We start from the raw sequence: 21,800 nt of genomic DNA, 5'->3' as shown, positions 1-21,800 counted from the left end.
GGAGCAGCCTGTGCTCCTGGACAGTGTTCACGATGTTAGGGCTGTTTTTTTAATGCATGTGGGAATACCTCTTCCACTCAGAAATCCTCTTGTCTTTCAGAAACACTCAGCATTTTAAGGTACCAGTGTTTCCCAGCTTACCTTTCTGATACCTAGGTGGAGCTTTCTCCAGCAGCTTTGCAGCTTCCTTGCCAGCAAATTATTTGCTGCCTTATTGTTTTCATCATGTTGAGTTATTAATTTTATTGTTTTACCTTTCCATTTCCTGCTATAACATTCCTTTTAGAGATTTTTTTGTCTTTACACTGCAGTCTGTCAGGCAGGAACATGCACTTGGGTAAACAATAAAATACAGTTAATTTCCCAGGGATAGAGACAAGCCAGTTGCAAGGAGACATCAGGTTTGTATTTTTTAGGAAAATACTGGTCTTCTTAGTATATGTAAATAAATAAATATGCAAAAGAGATGTATATGCACATATGTACAGACATAAAGGAGAATAGTGTCTTTACTGGTGAAGTCCCCCCAAGCATAATTTGAATGGAAAAGTCAACCAGAAATGCAGTGTGGTTTGAAAAACCAGAAATAATGTAGGTGATAATACAGAAATAGAATAGCATTTTTTTATAGGCCCATGCCTTCCATGGTGCTGTGGCTCATGATGCAAATGCATAAAATTCGTTTAATATACATAAGCAAAATGAAAATAAAAGTTTTCAATCTGTATTTTAAATCAGCTTTTGCTGAGGTATGTTTCTTTTCTTTCTGAGTACCAGTGCAGTATCCTGTGACTCTTCTGCAAAGGTCTTTACAGAGTATGAACTTTAATTACTTTCAAAAATTCCTACTAATTTAACTCCACTTCTTGCTTACATGCTTTACTGAAATAAGGTGTTTTAAAACTTCTTAAAAACAAAAGTTCTGTTTCTTCATCATTTGTTAACCAAGATATAGCTATGAGGATATAATAGTAAGTGTTTGGCTCAGGTAGCAGATGAACTGGTAGGTGCTCTTGTACATCTGGGTTTGACATTGCAAAAATCAGTGGTTGGGTGGAAATCTCAGTTGTTTTCCAGAAGGGCAGTTACACTGTATAAAGCCTGATTGAGGTGTGAGCAACATAAAACTAAATGACAACCTGCACTGCCACCTGGGCTTCCCCACTTTCAAATCCTGCATGTACAGAGCAAAATGCAAAAGATAAATATGAAATTAAAGATCCTCATATGTCATCCAGACAGTGATGTTTTTCACGTTTTTCCCTAGCATTTTATCAGAGTCTGAAAATAAACCAAATCCACTTTTGTGTTTTGTAACTGTTACATGTGTTTTCTGTCTGCCCCTACTGCCCTCTCTGGGATATTTTGCCAACCCCACACCCCTTATCTTCAGCATCAGTTACTCTTGTCACTCCTGTCCTCTGTATAGGTGAGAGCTGTTGGAAATGTGCTGAGCTGCAGGCTGCCTTGTGCTGCCCAACCTGTTAGCCACCCTATAGAGGCTGTGCTGGTGCGGTGGAAAGGGCAGGGAATTCAAGGTTTGCCCAAGAATGGCTTTCAGGGTCAAGCAGAAGGTGGCAGATGGTGTGCTTCTCTTTAGTACCAATTACCCCCTGCCTCCAACCTTCCCCCCAGGGATGGATTGCTCCCCTGGCATCCTGCCACTGGCTGTATTGCCTTATCTCTGATACTCCAGATATGCAATATACACTGTCTGCTCAGTCTGATTTGATTTGAGTTTGGCTTGGGTTTTTTGTTGTTGGTACGTTCTTCACCAAATCTCATTGCAGTTGCAGTGTATTAATGCAGGCTGATTTTGAGAGCTAGGGGCATTAACATGCACAACATCCCTGCTCCTTTCCAAACTACAAAGCCATAAATGAGTTTTTTAATGCGTGTGTGTTGATTCCAGACTGCTAGAAGAAACCAGATAGATAAGAAGCTGTTGCTCTTCCCTGTTAGCTCAAGCTGTAACTGCAAAAGCTACAGCCAGGGTCTTCAGCCGGTGTGCTTCAGACCTGAAATGTGAAGCTCTTGCTATAGAGATGACATATGATTTCATCTCTGCAGCTTTTTCTGGCTCTGTCTTTTGGCAGGATGAAGTGCATATAGGTCTGTTTTGCTGGAGGTTGTGATATGTTAACATTTGCTCACTGAGTAGTGAAAAGGAACCACCAGAGACTGCTTGAAAGGTCTCTTCAATAGAGCTGGCAATACTTAAAATATAAGGCGTTCAGGTTTTTTAGAGTCAGAAAGAAAAGTAAAATTATTGTCTTGTTATCTAAGAAATAGTCATAAGACCTGTGTCTGTAAGATGGATGCTAACCTTAGCACCTGTGAAAACTGGACTGCCACATCAAATCATCTTTCCAAGCTGCTTAGAAATACAAGAAATACAATATTGTTCAACTTGTTCATCAGTGACTTGGGGGAAGGGACAGCAAGTTCACTGACAACACAAAGCTGGGAGTAGTGGCTGATACCTCAGAGGGCTGTGAAGCTCTTTAAAAAGACCTCAAGAGTTTGGAGAGATGGGCAGAAAAGAAAGGTCTGAAGTTCAACAAAGGCAATTGCAGGGTCCTCTGCCTGGGGAGGAATAACCCCCTGCACCAGTTCAGGCTAGAGGCCAAACAGGTTGAAAGCAGCTCTGCAGAGAGGACCTGTGGGTCCTGGTGGACAACAAGCTGTCCATGAGCCAGCAGTGAGCCCCCGTGGTCAAGAAGGCCAATGGTCTCCTTGGGTGCTTTAGGAAGAGCATTGCCAGCAGGTGGAGGGAGGTGACCCTGACCCTCTACTCAGCCTGGTGAGGCACATCTGGAGTGCTGTGTGCAGTTTTGGGCTCCTCAGGACATGAGAGACATGGAGCTCCTGGATCAGGTCCACTGGTGGGCTACAGAGTTGATTATGGGAATGGAACATCTTTCCTACGAGAAAAGGCCAAGAGGGTTGGGTCTGTTCAGTCTCAGAAGGAGATGACTGAGGGGTGGCCTCATCAATGTATATAAATATGTGAAGGAAGGATGCCAGGAGGATAGAACCAGACTCTTCTCGATGCTGCCAAGCAATAGTGGAAGAGGCAACAGGAAGAGACTGATGCACAGGAAGTTCCTACTGAATATGAGGAAGAAGTTCTTTATCATGCAGGTGACCAAGCAGTGGAACTGATTGAGCAGGGAGGTTGTGGAGTCTCCCTCACTGGAGACATTCCAGAACCATCTGGCTGCAATTCTGTGCAATGTGTTCTAGAATGACCCTGGACCAGATGACTCACTGTGGTCCCTTTCAACCTTACCCATTCTGTGATTCTGTGAAATGCCTGATAAGATCTCATTGATAGAAAAAAACAGTGTGTATAAATCAGCTATAGTCAAGTTATTCCTCCAGAAAAGCTGCTGTCTTAATCAGCATTAAATTAAGCTGTGAAACTGAGATGAAGGTTGTCTGAGTACATCTTTATTGGAACACTGGGACAAAATATAGCGACCCCCTTTCTCTCATCTGTGCCTGTAATTTTTGTGGCTGTTTGCTAACGCTACATGTACTTATGGAAACAGAGAAATGTTTGTTAGCGGGATCTTGAGAAGCTGTCCTTGTCCCATCTCCCACTCAAAGAAAAGTTGTTGCCTGCACTCACTCAGGATCCCCGTGGCTTTCTCTGAGGCTTGGAAATCTGCATGGTTGGAGAACCCAGGGCACCTCTGGCCCCTGTACCAGTGCTGCCATCTTCTTCCTTTTGCAGCCTTTTCTTGAATACCCACCTTCAAGATTCATAGAAGTTGCATGGTATTGCATTACCTTTTCTGGCTCATAAATGAAGCTGTTTGAACAGGGTTAGCAGTGACTGAATGTATTTTAGGGGTCTTTCCTTGACCTTTTACCTTGGGATTGAATAATTCTATGTGACTATAACTCCTGGATTTTCACCTACTTTTAACAGCTATTTTTTAAAAAAATCTGATTTAACAGTTCATATCTACAAAATGGTTTTGCCATTTCTAAGCAAAGATACAGAAAGTGGTTCCTGAAGGAGGGAGAAAAACTAGCTACTTTGTCTTGCAAAACAGAGCCAGACAAAGCAAATTAATTGCCTTTAAAAAATGCCCTGCCGCCTCTGCATTTGCTGGATATTAAACTGCAGAATTTAACATAGAAATAGCCCTCACTGAGGAGACATGTTCTTGAGTTTTCCACTGAGGAACTAGTTTTGATTGAAATAAGAGACTGAAAATTCACATAGTATATAAGATGATGTAATTTGCTCCTCTTGTCTTCTTGAGACAGATGGTGGGAAGGCTCTTTGTTGTCTGTATTTCCCTGCCATACATGCTATAGAAAAAGAGAGAACAGCTCCCAGCATTTCCAGAAGGACCCCATGACTGCATGTGTCCTTGCCTCTCACACAACGTGTCTTGTAAAGCACAGCAGGGGTGATTTGTATTTAATAGTGACATATGAGTTGTCCAGTTTTTTCAGGGGGAAAAAGTAGTTAACAAGCAGGCTTGGTTTAAAAGATAAATATCTGCCAAGGTGGAAATCTTCCTGGAATGCAAAGATGACCTCTCCCTCCAAATTATTGTGACTGCAAAAATTTCAGGGCTTCCAGGCAAGAGTATGGGGAAAGGAATAACAGTTCTGTACTAGAATATATATTTGTAACAAGACAGAACAAACAATGATGATAACAGACTTTTCCCACCCGTTAAACTATTTCTCCTTTGGTGTAGTTACAACCATAGCAGGGGGTGATGGTAACTCAGGTGAAGCAGAGAAGGTGCCGTACTCCCCTCATGGCTTCAGGGGGCACTTTGATGCAGGAGTGGGACCTCCCTGGTGGTGATACTAGCAGCTCAGGTGAGAGAGGAGAAAAGGAAAAGGAAAAGGGAAAGGGAAAGGAAAAGGAAAAGGAAAAGGAAAAGGAAAAGGAAAAGGAAAAGGAAAAGGAAAAGGAAAAGGAAAAGGAAAAGGAAAAGGAAAAGGAAAAGGAAAAGGACTTCTCCCAGGCACCCACGCGACTGGTGATTGGTCTTTGGCACTGCTAATTGCAGCCAGTACACACCGGGAAGGAAGGCAGGGCTTTATCGTGATGTTGCACTACCGTAGAGAGAATCCAGCAGGGGCAGCTCCAGCTTCAGGCGTCTCACCACGCAGTGGCTTCAGGGAGGGGGTGGGAAGGAACGACTCCCCCAGGTACCTGAGCGGACTGTGCTTGTCTCTCTTGCTGCTGGCGAAGTCTCAAGTCAGTGGGGCAGCCAGGACTCTCTGCTGCAAGCAATGGGCTGGCAAGCAGGTGGCAGGCAGAGCTCCATGGCAATGTAGGAATCACTGTGCAGAAGTCCTAGGTGAAAAAATCCCACATGACTGTTTCTGCTCCCAGCTGGGACACGACTACTCCCACGCAGCTAAGAAACTCCAAACCCCTGTTCCTCTCACTTCCCAAAACTATTTCAACGGTGTATCAGAGTGCTTGGCTACTCCTTTTATTTCTTAATCGCTGTCTATTTACCTAGAAAGCCATCCCCAGTATCTCCCTGACAACAAATGGGAAGAAATTCACTTGAGAAAGCCTAACCCACAGAAGCTCATCATGAATATTTCATGTGTAGCATCAGGAGGTTTGGCAGGACCAGAATATGATGAGTAAGACAAGCCATACAAGATGTCATGCCAATCTCTGCCAATCTAAGGGGTGGATTTTTTCATGCAAAACTTTGTGCACATTTGATGGCCCAGTACCTGAACAAGCTCAGTGCTGGGGGTTGGCAGGGTAAGTGTTACCCTGGAGAGGGGGCTGATATTCTTTGGGTCTAACACATGACTACTACAAATCCACTTGAAAGCTTTATATCCTTTGGGAAAAATTGATGGAAAGCACTAAATTCCAACTGCATACTCTGTTTGTTTGACAGATGAAATATGATCAGTGAGGCCACTGTACAATGTGTTTAATAAGATAAGTACAAGAGAAAACAATACAACTTCCAATTCTAAAACGATATTTTTCTAATTGCTTTGTAGGTGGTCTTTGAGGCTTTGCACAATCTGGAGCCTCGTGGGTATGTTGTCGGATGGATCATTGCCATCAGTTTGTTGGTGGGAATTCTCATCTTCCTATTGCTGGCTGTGCTCTTATGGAAGGTAAGATAACAGATGCAGCAAAAACCCAAAGTTAATCCCAGGAAAAAAACCTTTAAATTTGTCTTTGTATTTAACATCCATTTTCTTTAGGAACTGTATAATTGTCTTCTCCGTTACAGAAGTCATTAGTCAGCAAAACCAATTTAGTGTACAAGCTTTTGTGAAGACATGGGGGCACTAATGATGTAGAGAAGTGAAAAAATGGGGGTTTTTAGAGCCTGGTTATTGAAAGTTGAAACCTCTGATGACCATATCAGGACAATGGAAGATCTCTCTTAGAAATCTACTGTTACAGTACACATAGATACTTAGCATTTCTATGTTTTTATGATGACTGAGGTTCACTGCTTTCAATGGTATTTCCTGAAAATCAGGTCAACTTTGCTTGACCAGCAAGGAGATTGGGTGCAGGTCTAGCAAAAGGTAGTTGGTAGCTACTTTCCAAAAGACGGATGCCCCTGAGAGAAGAGTATCCAGCACCAAATTTTTCAAATTCCTCAGGCAGAGTTCCAGAGTAAAATGCCATACCAGAGCAAGAAGCATCTGGACCTGTTAAAAGGCAGCCTTCACACCATCTCTGATAAGATGCAATTCTTCTACCCAAGCACAGTTACAGAGTAAAACTGGGCTGATGCTAACACTTGCCAGCAGCCATCTGGTGTGGTAAATATAAAGGGTAAGGAACTTCAAGTGTTTTCATTTTTCAGTTCCCTGTTACCAATCCATAAATTTAAAAGACCACAGTCAAGGTCAGGGACTGTCTTTGAGAGAAGTAAATCTCAAATGCACACATGGGAACAAGTCCAGCATTATTTTCCTTCCCATGGCAGAAATCCAGAAGCCTGACTTGCAGTGTTTAGCAGCGTGTGTGCTTCAGGTTCTACTAGCTGACTGTGCTGGGACAGAAGGCCACAGCCCCAGTGTGCTGGACATACTGCTGCAAGTCATGAAGCTATAAAATGGATTTAGAAGCCTAAAACTGGCCATGCAATTCTTATTTTAAATTACAGAGATGTGTGTATAGTTGGGTTATAGATTATACACTACATCATATAATATATAAATTTTATATGGGTTATAGACTTAAAGTATTTTTATAATCAGTTTTGAAGATTTTTAAGTACTTATTGGTTAGGTTCATTTGGAAAACAATGTCTGACCACAATCTAGAATATCTCATAACTTCTGTTTCTTTGGCATTTGGGAAATAATTTTGCTTTCTATGTCAGTAATAGTAAAAAGAAAAAAAAAAAGCTTGTGAAATTAAGATGGAAGAACATCCATGAGAATGAAAAAATGTGATACTGGAAGAGGCCCAGGGTTTATGTCTCAATGACACACAGTTTTGATAAAGGATATATTGCTGCTGATACCTATATGACTGATTTTGCATTACTCATTTCCTGTCATAAAAGGGCATGAAAATGTTTGAAAATGTGCAAAGTAAGAGAAATATTACCCTGTGAATCTTCAGTTAAAACTTGCAAAAGTTCAATTCTTGGTCTCCACTAGAGTTAATACAGGCCTTTGCTTCCTGGCCTGTATTAACATAAAATATCATAAAATATCATAATCTTGATATTTTGAGCTCTTTTAAATTTTATAGGGATGACTCAGTATGTGTGAAGAAACTGCCATTTTGTTGCATGAAAGCTTTGAGAGAAATTCCCAGTAACAGGGGCAAATAGCTATAACTGGGGTTACACAGCTGGTTTTTCATGCATATCTGCTGAAGCAAAGGAAGTTGAAGTGCCTTGTCCAGAGTCAGAGATGACAGTCTGGCTTTGCCAGACATGCTCCAGTGCTTCATCCACAGATTTGCATGATTACTAAAGGATCCAATAATTTAAGGTTTTATTTTTGAGAAAAGTTATTAAAACTCTGTAACTGCTAGTATAGGCCAATATTTTAATTTATCTTTTGATACATAAATGTATATAAGTAATACTTTGCAATCACTAGTTACTGTATTTATTAAAATTATGATATTAAAGTTGAGATAAAACTGACATGGGAAAGTTGCAGTCCTACAGAGGAATCTTAATTATATGATTGTACATATTTTTATACAAAATTGCCCAAGTAGATCCTACAGTCATTCCTAAATTTTGTGTGTGAATAAGTAAAAAAAACCAAAAAAATCCCAGCTTTATATTAGAATTTAGTTTTTAAATGTGGAATGAAAGAACAGATTTTAATTAGATAGAGATTTGGATATCTTAGAACTGCCAGCGAGCAAAAGAATTTACCCGAGTTTCAGGACTGGATTATAAAATAAATTATATTTTTATTAAGAAATTACTTAGAGCTAAACTGTGGTGCTGGAAGGCAGCTGTTTACACAAAAAAAAAAAGCAGGAGCTGGAGAAAACTCATTGTAACAGAACTGAGCACTGGCAGCAGTGCAGAGTGTTCTGGCAGTGCCCATGTCTCAGCCCTATGTGGAAGGTACACTCTGTAGTTGTCTGCACAACTGCACCACAAGTCACACTACACAATGGACAAACCCTTAAACATGCTGATGTTTTGCAAATGGAGTAAACAGTTCCTTAAAGTTGCAGAGGAATACTAGAATACATGTAAATATTTCACATTGCACACTGCTAGAATTAATAGCATTAGCAGGAGCGAGATCTCAGGGACATTCCAGCACAAAATTCTATTTTTAATCAGAATAAGTTTACCGTGCATCATACTAAGATGAGGGTGGTAATTATTTCATTATTTGTAGATCAAAAATGCACAGTAAAGGGTGTTCATGTCAATGGAAGTGATGTTAAATGTTTGGTTGTTTCACTTCAAATAAAAGCTTACTTATTCATGTGCAAGATCACAGCCATGGTTATACACCAATAAAAAGCCTTTTAGCATGAGCTTGATCAGTTTTTGAGTGGCTTTGCTTCTCTATTTTCATATTTCATGTAGATGTTACACTTTCTCTGGTTTAAGTCCATACAGATTCAGAGAGGGTGAGCGGCTTTTCCCTGACTTCCACAAGATGCCATGCATAAGGCAGACTGGAAAGAATTGCCCCATTTTTGCCTATTTTGTTGGACAGCCCAACTTGTGGCTTTTTCTGTCCTGTTCATCTACTCTGGATAACTTTGTGCAGGCATCTGTGGGGACATGCTCTCATACTTCCCAGTTTCTCTGCAGTGTAGCTCCCTCTCCACACTGTGCCTCACCTGTGGTCACCTATATGCAGGAGGAGCTGGAGAAGCTCTCATGCTGTTGCCCACAGCAATGCATTTTGCTTTTTAAGTGGAAATTGGCCTATACCCCCTTGGTGGCCTCCAGATGCTTGTGGAAAGTGGAGCAGGGGATGAGGTTTCTTCAGGCCAACTACCCACATGCTAGAGAGGCCTGTGGTTTCACAAGCACTGGCAACAATTCAGGAGGGAAAGGCAGCAATGGCTGGTTTGTTTTGATGACTGCTGTCCCAAACATGATTCCCTCAGGTGTCAGGACTGCAGCAATGTGCCAGGACAAAGTCTCCTTCAGGCATAGTGTATTTATGCACATGTAGACCAGGTATATACCATGCAAATGCAAAACTGAAGCATGATATAACACAATAAATATTCTATTAATAATAGCAGAGCTTTACAATGTTTTGGATTTAAATTCCTACATTTGAACTTGCTTGAGTTGTGAATTATTTAATCCATATAATTTTAGATTAAGTGCACATTAAAAACAAAATAAGAGGGAATGTGTAAGTGAGCATTAGTCTGGATGTTTGGGCAGCTGAGTGATCCATGGAGCCAGTTGTGGAAATGATTTTCAAAACAAAGATTTTATATTAATTTAAATTCACTGCAGCAACATTATTTTGTTTCTCTGTGGTATGTTTAGCACAGGAGATGGACTTTTGTCAAAACTTACTTAGCTTGACATTAAGTATGTCTCTGAGCTGAGCCTGTCCCTGTGGTATCCAAGTTCTGACTTGTCAAAAATGAGGTTTCTAGCATTGCTTTCTGGATTCCTGGGTCAAAGAACTGATCTCTAGGTGTCCCTTATGTAATAAAAGCCTCTTTGTGGATTTTTGAGATGATTGTAGAGAGGAGGACAAGAATAACACCCACATATGTTGTTTTTTGACTAGCCAAAGGGTTCCTGCTCTTCATTGTGTGCTACACAGTACATTTTTGCCTTTTGTTTGAAAATGAGAATTTGAAGACTTTTTTTTTTTGTTTAGATTTTAGGAGATAACTTTTGACTGCACAAGTTCTTTGAAAGAACACTTGTGTTCCCCTACACAGAATAGTTGCCATTGCCTCACATATTGTTTCAGCATTCAGAAGATATATGAAGCTAACCAAGGCTAAAGCTAGCTTGAAATTCATCTATATAGTAAAACCAATAAAGTTTTCCCCTTTTTGGAAGAAGATGCTTTCTCTTACTTAGGGCCTCAAATAGTAAGTCTTTTTAAACGGGCCAAAACATACAGATCATCATGTTCCAGTGAAAGGAAAAAAAAAAAAGTCCTAAACTCTGTGTTTAATCTTTGTCAGTGGTTGTTCTGTATTCTGTGTTACAAGCCGCAAACCATTTTCTCTCCCTTTCATTTACAGCCCAGGTGGCAGTGTCTAACTACTGTTTCCTGAGCAGTCATCACACCAACCCCCTTTCCTGGTGGCCAGGTTTTAGAGTAGTAGCTCTGCAATGAAATAAAACTGATTTAAAAGAAAAGCACAGAACAACCCCAACACCACAGTTTCCCCCCGAGGTGCATAGGGAAATACAGTTATGGCACAAAACCTCTTTGGATTTCAGTGTAGGGGAATAGTGTGGCTATTATACATACATAAATACACACATGCATATATATATATATATACATAATCATAAAATCAAGGTTGAGGAAGTCCTCCAAGATCATTGAGTCCAACCTTTGACCAATCACCATCTTTTCAGCTAGACCAATGGCACTAAGTGCCTCATCCAGTCATTTCTTGAATATTACCAGAAATAGTGACTCTACTGCTTTCCTGGGCAGCCTAATCCAATGCTTAAACACTGTTTCAGTGAAGAAATTCTTCCTCATATCTGACCAGAACCTTCCCTGGCACAGCTAGAGGCCATTTCCTCTTGTCCTGTCACTAGTTCCCTGAAAGAAGTAGCTAACTCCCCCCTTCCTAAAGCCTACTTTCAGGTAGTAATAGACATCAGTAAGGTCTCTTCTGACCCTTCTTTTTTCCAGGCTGAACAACCCTAGCTCTGTCCACGACTTGTTAGATGATTTATTCTGTAGGCCCTTCATCAGTTTTGTTGTTCCTTCTCATGACTTGTGCCAACATCTCAGTGTCTTTCTTGAAGTGAATGGCTCAAAACTGGACACAGTGCTCGAGGCACTGCCTCACCAGTGCTGAGTACAGGAGGACAGTCACTTCCCCGGTCCTGCTGGCCACACTACTGCTGATACAGGCCAGGATACCATTGGACTTGTTGGCCACCTGGGCACAGCTGGCTCATGTTCAGCCAGCTGTTGACCAGGACCTCCAGTTCCTTTTCCACCAGGCCGCTTTCCAGCCGCTCTGTCCCCAGCCTCTAGCGATACGTGGGGTTGTTGTGACCAATGTATACATTTATATATATGTACATATACACATATGTATGCATACATATATGTATACTTATACTTCCTATCGCTATCTCTGTTTCTCTCTATCCCCCCACTCTATTCATATATATAATCTTTCCAGTAAGAGTACATTTCAATTTAAAAGAAGTCCCCTGGCTGGGATATAATAGCTATATAACTTCAGATGTTGTTTTTAGAGGTGGGGACAGAGAAATCTATTGAAACTGAGTGCATTTCATATCTGTGGTGAAAGTTGTTGTGTCTATTCAGAGTTCACATGCTTCTTCCTTTCTGTACATATAATTCCAAGAATAAACCATTATGTACTATGGTAAAGCCAAAAATTAAGCATCATAATTATTGTTCAGATAAACAAGGCAGTCAGATCAACTTGCTGTGAAAGCACTTACTAGGCACTACTGATGGGAATGGTGTATTTCACAGCTGTGCTTGTTTGAAAGCAAATCAGCAGAGGAATTAACTCCACACAAATATTTTGTGAGAGATTCCAAGACAGAACTACAGTTTAATAGGGAAATTACAATTAAGGCAGTAGTACAGAAACACTGGCTTAAGTTGGCACAGTCAGAATATGACCTGATAACCTGTTGGTCAGGGTGGTGGTAGCAGTCCAATTAAATGGTGATTGCAGTACCACTGGAGTGATGGATGTGGTTTTGTCGAAGCAATGATCCTGTAGAAAAGGTTTGGTCCTTCTTTAGAGGTCCAGTGGTGGTTATCCAAAGCTCCTGTCATCTGGGAATCCAGTGGTAGTCCTTTTGTGGCACCCCAAGCCTCAGATTATATCCAGAAATGCTTGGTTCCTCCCCCAGGGAAGAGCATCTCACAGTGGCACAATGTGATTCTGTGAGTCATGCTGAGAGACCTTGATTAGCAGAGGGGCCCATTAGCAGAGATGGTCCACCCCAGGGTGGCTTCTGCTTCCTGGGGGGAGTTATCAGGGCTGAGTTGTGGGGAAGGTAAAGAACCAGTGCTCCACTCGTTTTAACAGCTTATATAAATGCTGTTATAGCAGAATAAGTACTTTTGGTTACATCATACATTGCGACCTAAAGAGAACTGATCACAAAGGTCTTCCCTACAGAGATGTAGATGGATGCACCAGTTGCCTCAGAACTTAAGTCTGTATTTTTTCTAATTTCTTTCTTATTTTTTTTTCATTATCTCTCCTTTATTTAAATACATATCAACAGGAACTTCTAAGTTCCTGCCCACTTTTTTCCTCTAATTTTTCAGATTGTCTCATTCACAAAAGTATGATCCCTGTGTGTAGCATAGCCTAATAGCCCATATCTGTCTTGTCTCTATAAAAACTGTAAAAACTGACTTTGGGTTCTCTGAAATTCCTATTTCTGTAGTCCTCAAAGCATTTCTTTCTCTACAGTTTTGTGATAAACTTTTCAATTTTATTGCATTTGTTACCCATTTAGCTAGTTGCTTTAAGGAAGTTGTTACTTGTTATCTCACATGTAGGCTTCTTAGTGTACTACTTCTTTGATACAGACTCTTGGTTCAGTAGACCTAGAATAAGTTTTTTTCAATATTTTCAATATATCCTGTTACAAATATTGAAAATGCAGTCAGGTGATAATTAACTTCTGTGATTTAAGACCAAGCCTGTATTACTTCCCAAACGTGGATAGATCTTCATTTTATATAATATCTATGAAACCTTGAGGAGGCAATGGGGCAATGGAAGTGGTTGGCTATCCATACAAATAATGAAGTTTTCACCAGGCAGAAGTTGAGTGGATCATTTGAAGTCTGCTTATTTTCTTAAGGAACAATCAAAACTTGTTTTATTGTTTCCATTTCCTGACCCAAACCAAGCACCACAAAATTTTTGTAGATCCTTGGCTTGCTGAGACCAAAAGGGTCTGTGTTCTTGCAATAGTGACTCAGACTTTGGGTTTTCTTCAGCCAATTTCTCCAGTGATTTGCTGTGCTTTTTGAATTCTGACTGGATGTAGCAGAAAGATTGAGTTTGGTCATCTTTTATTTGTTCTGGTGCAAGTAAATGATTAATACTGCTGTTATAGCCAAAACACTGCCTTCACCACTGAGCATGCTGGCTGGCATTGTAGTATTTGTTCACTACCCTCAAGAGAAAGATTGGCAGCATTTCAGTGGTGCTATGTGTCCAGTACTTGTAAAATGCCTTTGTTATCTTTCTTGATAAAATGAGCTATGTAAATGTGCAACAATAATGTTGTGACTGAGTGTTCTCTGTGGTCTCAGTGTCCTCCAAATGAGAACTGTGCATGCCAGAATACTTTGAGAACATCACAGCCATTGCAGCTGTGTTGCTCTTATCCTGGAACCATGCAAACAAATGTAATCCACTGGCAAGAGAGAGGTAGAGCTGTAGTTCAGAATGTGTTTCAGAAAAGACGAAAGATAGCCATCATCACGGTATGTGACTGTTATAATTTTTTTCTTGCTTCCTAACTACTTATATTAATGGGGAAAAGACTTTTAAAAATTGAAAACATTACCATTCTCCTACAATCCACATTTCATGCTGTTTCTCTTTTTATTTGATTGGGAGAATAAACCTTGTTGGGCATGATAGAAACACTTCAGAAACTTACCCAACAGTGAATAAAATAAAAGTAGTGATATTGCTTGCCCTCTGATCAGCTTTGTTTTTTCCCAATTGCAAATTAAATTTTATTTTGTAATCTCATCACTCTTTAAACATATTTATAATTCACATCTTAGAGAGATAGGCACAGGCCCATACATCAGGATGTGTTGGGTAAGTATTCATACTTTTGGAGTTTAGGAAAATATAAGATCTAGTAATTCAGCCTTTGGATATGGAGAAAGTAGCAACAGAAAAAAAAAAAAAACCTCAACAAGATAATCCATTGGGATGATAATTCAACAGTTTGAAATGATTTTTGACTGAAGTTTTCCATTTTTGTGTTGCTGGAAGAATGATATTCTATGTGAGTGTTGTTAGATATGATTTATCTGGGATTGAAGGGATTTAAATCTGGTATGGCAGTTAAAGGCAGTTGTGTATGCTAGACTTTAAATACCCATGTTTAAATAGAGGATTTGACAATGCTGTCACATGGCAAGAAATAGCTTCATAATAATAGGTGTAATTTTGCACCTCAGACTAACACAGTTTTTGTGTTGCTTTATTGTTCAGTATTGCCAGAAACATGTTTTCTGCTCAGTATATACTGTAGATGGCAGTAAGGTTATGCTACAAAAGGATACATGGGCTGGAATAATTAAATTAAAGATGTGTGTAAAAACCTATGGATGGTTTCAAGTTTTGAAGTGACAAACAATAACCGGTCCTTTCTGGAGGTGCTTCAAGAAGTATTAGAGCTGGTATAAGTTGGTGGTTTAGATTCAAAACCTGAAATCATCCATGGGTTTTACACACATTCTTTAATTTAGTTATTTTAGCCCATCTATCCTTTTCTCATTTCCTGCATTGTCTTTAGTGGATAATGCCTCCTCTTCCCTTATAACCCTTCAGCTTTCCACAGTGGTCTCTCTTTGCCCCCTGTAAATGCATTCTCCTGTTGCTCTTCTTCTCATGAGTGCCTTCCCCAGGTAGAGGTTTACTGATCAGAGCTTTTCTTGGATGGGGATATGTGAACTCACAGGTTGCCTGAGGGGGTCACAGTTCTAGAGCTGGGTATTTCTTTGCTCTATACATATAACTGTATGTGTGCACACGTGTCTGTATACATGGAAGGCAAAACTTGGAAGAAATTAACAATATTAGAAGAAATTAACAATATTAGAGATTAATTTCCCATGAAACAAGTGCTAGCTACCATTGGCCTGCTGTAAACACCCATTCTACAAATGAGATCACAGCAATACTTCTGTTAAACATGAGGATCTTTCCCTTCCTTGCTTGGAATTCAGGACTAGTCCCAGCAGTGCTTTTCTCAATGGGTTTTCTCAGTTCTCTGAATGGCTTTGCATTAGCCATGGAAAAGGGACCTGTTGTCACTTCAGCCCCAGTTATAAAGGAGCCTGTATATATTCAACTTTATGTTGTGTCAGCTCTCCTACTTAGAGTCCAGTTGTCTTCTCCTTGTTACCCATCACTGTATGTTAAATTCACCCATTCTCTCCAGCTTGCCACAGGTACTTTCCAGCCTTCCCCATGTTGCTGAATACTGCTGTCCTCAAATGAAATGAGTAAATTGTAAGGAGATGGATATGTGGGTTGTAGGGTCTTTTGAGAGACAATAACTATGTTTTGATTTCTTCATGGCGATTATAAAAAAATATTTCTGGTGACGGTAGGGGTTTTATTACATTAAAGGTAAATATATGTCAGTAAAGAACAGTGTCACATAGCAAACAACATCCTTGTCTCTCAAGGATGGGAACTGTGTCTAATCCCTCACCACTATTTCTGAAAACATTAAAAAAATCCTTAAGGTTCAGTTTCTCTTTTTGCCTGCACTTAATGCCTCTACATAATTTTAGAGTATCCACATCATTTGCAGCAAATTAACATAATTCTTCATGGTGGAATCACCTCTAGATGTAGGGTTTCATGCTTAATTAAATGTATTACAATTTTCAGCTCACTTTTTATCCCTACCAGGAAATTACACAACAGCATTCTTTATCTAGAAAAAAAGTAGAAAAATACCAAAACCCTCATTACCAACTTTTAAAGACAATTCCTGAAGCAGATGTTCGGAAACAGACATTTTTTTAATTAAAATAACAGTTGGAAATAGTTGGGGTTTGTTTGTTTGGCCCTCAAGGAAATTAAAAAGCCTTTCTATAATTCTAACTTTGAGAGGAAGTTCTATTGTACCAAGGATGTGGTTGCATGAAAGATGAAAACCTTAAGGATTTAAAACCTGTTTTTAAAACTAGAAATTGAACTACTCCTGCCAGTTTTCTTTTCTAATGCACAGAACATGTAGGTTCTGTTACAATAACTGATAATACAAAAAAAGCCACCCACGTTTTCATAACATCTGCTCCCTGAGCATATGTAAGTAGTAGCAGCAGATTCCTGTGAATAAATAAGTACCCATGATTAATCCAGCTGGAGCAGAACAGAGAAGTAGTAGGCTCTTACACTTTTTTGGTATTATCCATATAATAATTCACTTCCATTTTAGAGTGAAAATCTAAAGAAACTTCTGCTATTCATTTGCAGTCTCTACTGAGCTGAATTCTGTTGGCACCACTGGTGAATTTTCACAGTGATTTTACAATGGGGCAATCTTGAGGATGTCTTCTCAAAATAAATTCTTTGCACTGGTATAGCTTGTGGGTCCAAGTACAAAATTTACTAGTAATGATATTTTTCTGCTAAAGAAAGAATTTAATCTCGCTTCTTGAGTAAGTTTGAAGAACTGGGAACTAGAGAAACTCGTCTCCAATGTGCATTTATAAAGTAATTGCAGGTGTTGTGGTTTAGGAATGATATTCTATAATTTAATGCTCCCACTAAAACCTGGAGCCTTTTGCTCCTCCCCACCCCTACCTGCTCCCCTGTGGTGGGCTGTAGAGTAGAAGTACAAAAGGTAAAGATCATAGGCTGAGATAAGTTACTGGAAGCAGAAATTAGGTAAGAAAACAAACAGCAACAGCAACAACACTAATAACAAAATTGTACAAAAGAAAGAGAGTAATTCACATGCAAAAGGCTCACTGAGCCCAGCCTGGCCCAGTCACAGCCATGCTACCTCAACTGTTCCCTCTATCTCAGAACCAACAAACCCCATCAATCCCTCTGCTCCACCCACTCAAGTGGCAGGAAACCCTTCTTCCCCAAAGAGGGGGTTCTCTTCCTTCTGCTCCCACTAATGATATGATAATGTCATTATTAGTATTAGTATTACTATTAGTATTATTAGTATTATTAAAATAATAATCTCTATGTTCTAGAAATGCCTGCTCTGGCTACTACAAAAATTAACCCTGTCCTAGCTGGAACTAGGATATTATCCACTCCTTATTCTATACCATGAATGTCATGCCCAGATCCTACACCTTCCAACTCTATACATAAATGTATGTATATATATATATATGGGGGGCAGGGAGTTTATGTGTGTGTATACAAGCACTGGTATCATTTCTGTAGTCAATGGCCATCCCTTCAAGATGTCTGTTGAGTTCATTTAGTCCATGACTGTGGGTTCTATCTGTCCTAGATGTCTTCCAGGGCTGGAGGGCTGGTGTGCTGTTGGGTGGTTGCAAGCTGCATCAGGAGCTCACAACTGGTGTATCAGGAGCAGTCCATGCTCATTGTCCATGATGGTTATGGCATACAGTGGCAGTGTCATTCAGCAGCCAATATTATACAGTTCAACATTACAGACTGTTCTTACCCGAAAATCAAACCCCTTGAACTTCATATTGTGTTTCCCTGTCCCTCTGCATTACCCACCATATGCATCTAGGTGCTTGAGCAAAAACAATCCCGCAGATGGCTTTGCCTTTGCTTTAGAGGCAAAACCAAACTGTCTTCCCTAGCACATATTCCTTATATGCACCATGGGGACTTTATCCCCTTCTCTGGTATGTGGAGGCTTTGATGGAACAGGGTCAACCCAATTAGGAAAGCCTCTGGTGTTAACTAACTAGGTGGCATCTGCTAGACATAGATCCCAACGTTAGAAGGTTCCACTACCTATTGCTTTAAATGTGGTTTTTGAACAGTCCATTGTATCATTTAATTTTCCCAGAGGCCGGTGCATGAGAGAGAATGATACACCCACTGCTTACCATGCTCTCTGGCCGAGGTTTCTATGAGGTGATTTTTTAAATGAGTCCTGTTGTCTGACTCAGTTCTTTCTGGGGTGTCATGTCACCACAGGATTTGCTTTCCAAGACCCAAGACGGTGGTCTTGTCAGTGGTGTGTGGCACAGGGTACGTCTCCAGCCATCCAGTGGTTGCTTCTCCTATTTTAAGAACATAGCATTTGCCTTGGTGGGTTTGCAGGAGTGTGATGTGTAGTCATGGTGTAGCTTTACCTTTAAGACAGCTTAGAAAGAGGGGAAGTTGAAGCTGCTGGTGGCTGATGGGAGTTTTTCCTCTTGACCAATTATCAGTCATTTCTAAGAATTGACAGCAGATCTGACCATTAAAAAGTGAATTCAACTTGTAAACACCCCCTTAAGAAGTACAGACAGAGTTCTCTTGCCCTGTTTGGTTTCTGGCTTTTGACGAGGTAACAAGCTCTGTCCTGGCCTCCTTCCCCCCCTCCAGGCCGACAAGGCCGCAGGGAGGGCGGGGGGAGAGAAGCAGAGTCGGTCAGCTGAGCTTGGTTTTCAGTTTCTGCTGCGGGACTGAAACCTGACACTAGGAACTCTTGCAGCTTTCTAAAGCTTTTAATTCTTTTACTACTTGGATAAATGAACAGATTACTTCTTTTTCTCAGAAAAGACAGAGAACGAGAGAGACAATCAACATGCAAAAAACATCATAGAACCACTAAAAACAGTGAGAGAAAGAGTTAAGTTTAAATAAGAAAGAGAGAATAAGGACATGCGTACAGCTGAAATATCTTTCTGTTAAAGCTATGGAGATGGATAATAGTAGTTTAAAAGACTCCTTTAATTCATGACTAGAGTATGGGAGGAATAGAGTGTTTAAAGTGTGGACTTTTAAAAAAAGAGAGAGTAATTGTGATACTGTGAGTTGCTGGAGATAGGTAGAGTGAAGATTTTTTGAAGCCTTGAAGGGCAAAGCAAAAGCTGTTTTCCAGGAAGGCTCACAGACAGATGAAGAAGACTTCTGCCTTTGAATAACTCATCCTTAGAATGGTATCCCTGGACTCATTTGACCCATGCACACCTTAGAATGATGTGGAATGGGAGGAGTGAACTCTAAAAACTCCATAGATCGGCAGAAAGAGACTTCTGTTTCTCTACAAAGACTGAGGGGAAAAACTCTGGCAAAAATTGAGACTGTTTTCGACCACCAAAGTTCTAAAGTTTTTTTTTTTGTCTCTATGTTATCATGTGTACAAAAGAATGGTTAAGTGGTGAGAGATAAAAGGGTTTTCTGGAAGTTTATTCTGGTGTTCTTATTCTTGTAGTTTGTTGATAGACTGTTTCTATTCCTTTTAAGTTTTGGGCCTGTTTTGCTCTTGTTCAAATCCATGTCTCACAGAAAAAAAAATAGTAGTTTTTTGGTTACTGGTTTTAAACCACGACAGATGTGTAGTCAATTTGCCAGATCTCCCCATATTTATATTTTGACCACTGTCCCCCATGCTACAGGGCCTTTACTTGCTTGACCTGCAGCGTGTTTCACAGTTGTGGATAACCTGGGAGACTGTGTTCATGGTTAAGTCCATCCCTTGATCACTAGCCCATCTGTATATTGACTCTCTTCACTGATGACCTGAGTCATCATGGGCCCACTGAGCCAGTAGAAAATCACCCTTACATTGCCAGTCCAGATCCACCTAAAACATATTAACCTTGGCAGCTTAATCTACCTGGCATGGAGTTCTTCAGTAGCCTGACTCTTGGGCATGACAAGACATACATGTATGTCTACATGAGATACAGGCAACTCATCTATCTGGGCAGTGATGCCTTGCCAGGATTCAGCAGAACAGGTGGGTTTATCTCTGTGCTGGCAGTTGGTCTTTGTCCATCAGTCTAGCCACCCCCACTCAGGCTTCCATTCATGAGTCAGTGTACAGGTAGAGTCCTCAGAGAGACCAGACAAGGTTTTCAGCTGTCTCATTTCCTCTGTCTCCACAGCAGTTGTCCCAAAAGCCCAACAATGCACTTTTGAGTCCTTGAAATACCCTCTGCTGAGTTAATCTATGCCAAGGACACACAGGGCCTCTGGACCAATCAGAATTGGGGTGATTTTGCCATTCATTCCCAATCAGGTTCCAGCCTCAGGTTCCAGTACCATCAGCTCTTTGGATCCCCCCATCACCCCAGAAACAGAGACAGATTCTGCCCCTACAGATCTGGATGGCATCAGGGTACATTGTGTGCCAGTGTCAACTAAAGCCTTGAACACTTGTGGGTCTGATGTGCCAGGCCATGGGATCCACACAATCCAATGGATCTGATTGTCCCTTTCTTCCCCATGGCTGGAGGCAGGGCCCCTGTAGTTCTGGGCATGGTAGTCATTGCTCATTTCTTGTAAACATGAGCTCCCTTCAAGAGGATCAGAAATAACCCTCCGCCCTTCCATTCTGTCTGAAGACTTGTCCACTGGAAACTGGATTATCCTTGAAGAATTTCCTTTGCTGGTTGTTCTTCCTCTCAATTCATGTAGCCCTGCTGTTAGGGTAGAGGTGGATTTTCCATCCCACTTTCTCATGTCCTCTCTGTGGTCATGCAGGTAAAACTGCAGGTTGTCTGATGGTGTGTCCCCCTCTATCCAGCACAGGGGTACATCTGCCAATAGCAGAGACTCCAGGCCATACTGGCAGGGGCATGGGACAGTTCCTCCCTAGGTTACTTGAGTCTTTTAAGTCTGTCTGCAGTCTTCTTCAGTCTTTTCACAGCTGAGGCACAGGCTGGTAGGGAGGAAAAAAGAACGTCATATTGTCTGAGCCAGGTAATCACCTGAAGCAGAGTTTCTCCTTCTTTCATTGACATTAATGCCAAAGGGTTGGCATACGATGATGGCACGCTCCATAGAAGCTTCTGCCACATGGATTGTGTACATTGGACCTGATCTGGATCCACAGGGGACTGCTTGTTATTTGGACCCCTGGAGATTACCTCCAGCACAGCTAATTCTTTCAGGTCCTGGATGCTTTTCTCCATGGCATTCCACTTGTCTCACTGCACTAATAGGTCATCCATGAGACAATACTGTTCCCTCATGCTTGACAGACGTTGCCTCCAGAGGCTGAGAGTTTCTGTCCTCTTTCCAATCCCACCTTGCCAATGCCTGCATCCCAGAACAGGGATCCCAATTGCCTGTCTTCTCTGCCATCTAGTTTCATATTACTTATTGTGATATCCCAGCATCAGAACAGGCAGCTCACAAGGAGCTCTCCTGACTGGTGGCTGAAATGCTTTTTTGCGTATCTTGCAGCTCACCTGAGGGTAGGGATCAGGTGATT

The 21,800-nt window shown here is 40.8% G+C and overlaps 1 protein-coding gene across 1 annotated transcript in view; it reads left to right on the top strand.

Moving 5' to 3' along the window:
• The window catches only part of ITGA9 (integrin subunit alpha 9), a 222,125-nt gene that overhangs the window by 192,202 nt on the left and 8,123 nt on the right, over positions 1–21,800 (top strand). Inside the window, exon 27 of the mRNA XM_005529940.3 lies at positions 6,016–6,135. Within this exon, the coding sequence (XP_005529997.2) occupies positions 6,016–6,135 (120 nt within the window). The remainder of the gene's footprint in view (positions 1–6,015; positions 6,136–21,800) is intronic.

This window comes from Pseudopodoces humilis, chromosome 1 (assembly GCF_049639895.1).
Source record: "Pseudopodoces humilis isolate 2021_Gansu_Grassland_sample_001 chromosome 1, ASM4963989v1, whole genome shotgun sequence".
Lineage (NCBI taxonomy): Eukaryota > Metazoa > Chordata > Aves > Passeriformes > Paridae > Pseudopodoces > Pseudopodoces humilis.
The sequence above is the reverse complement of the archived record's forward strand: the minus strand, read 5'-3'. Positions and strand labels throughout refer to the sequence as shown.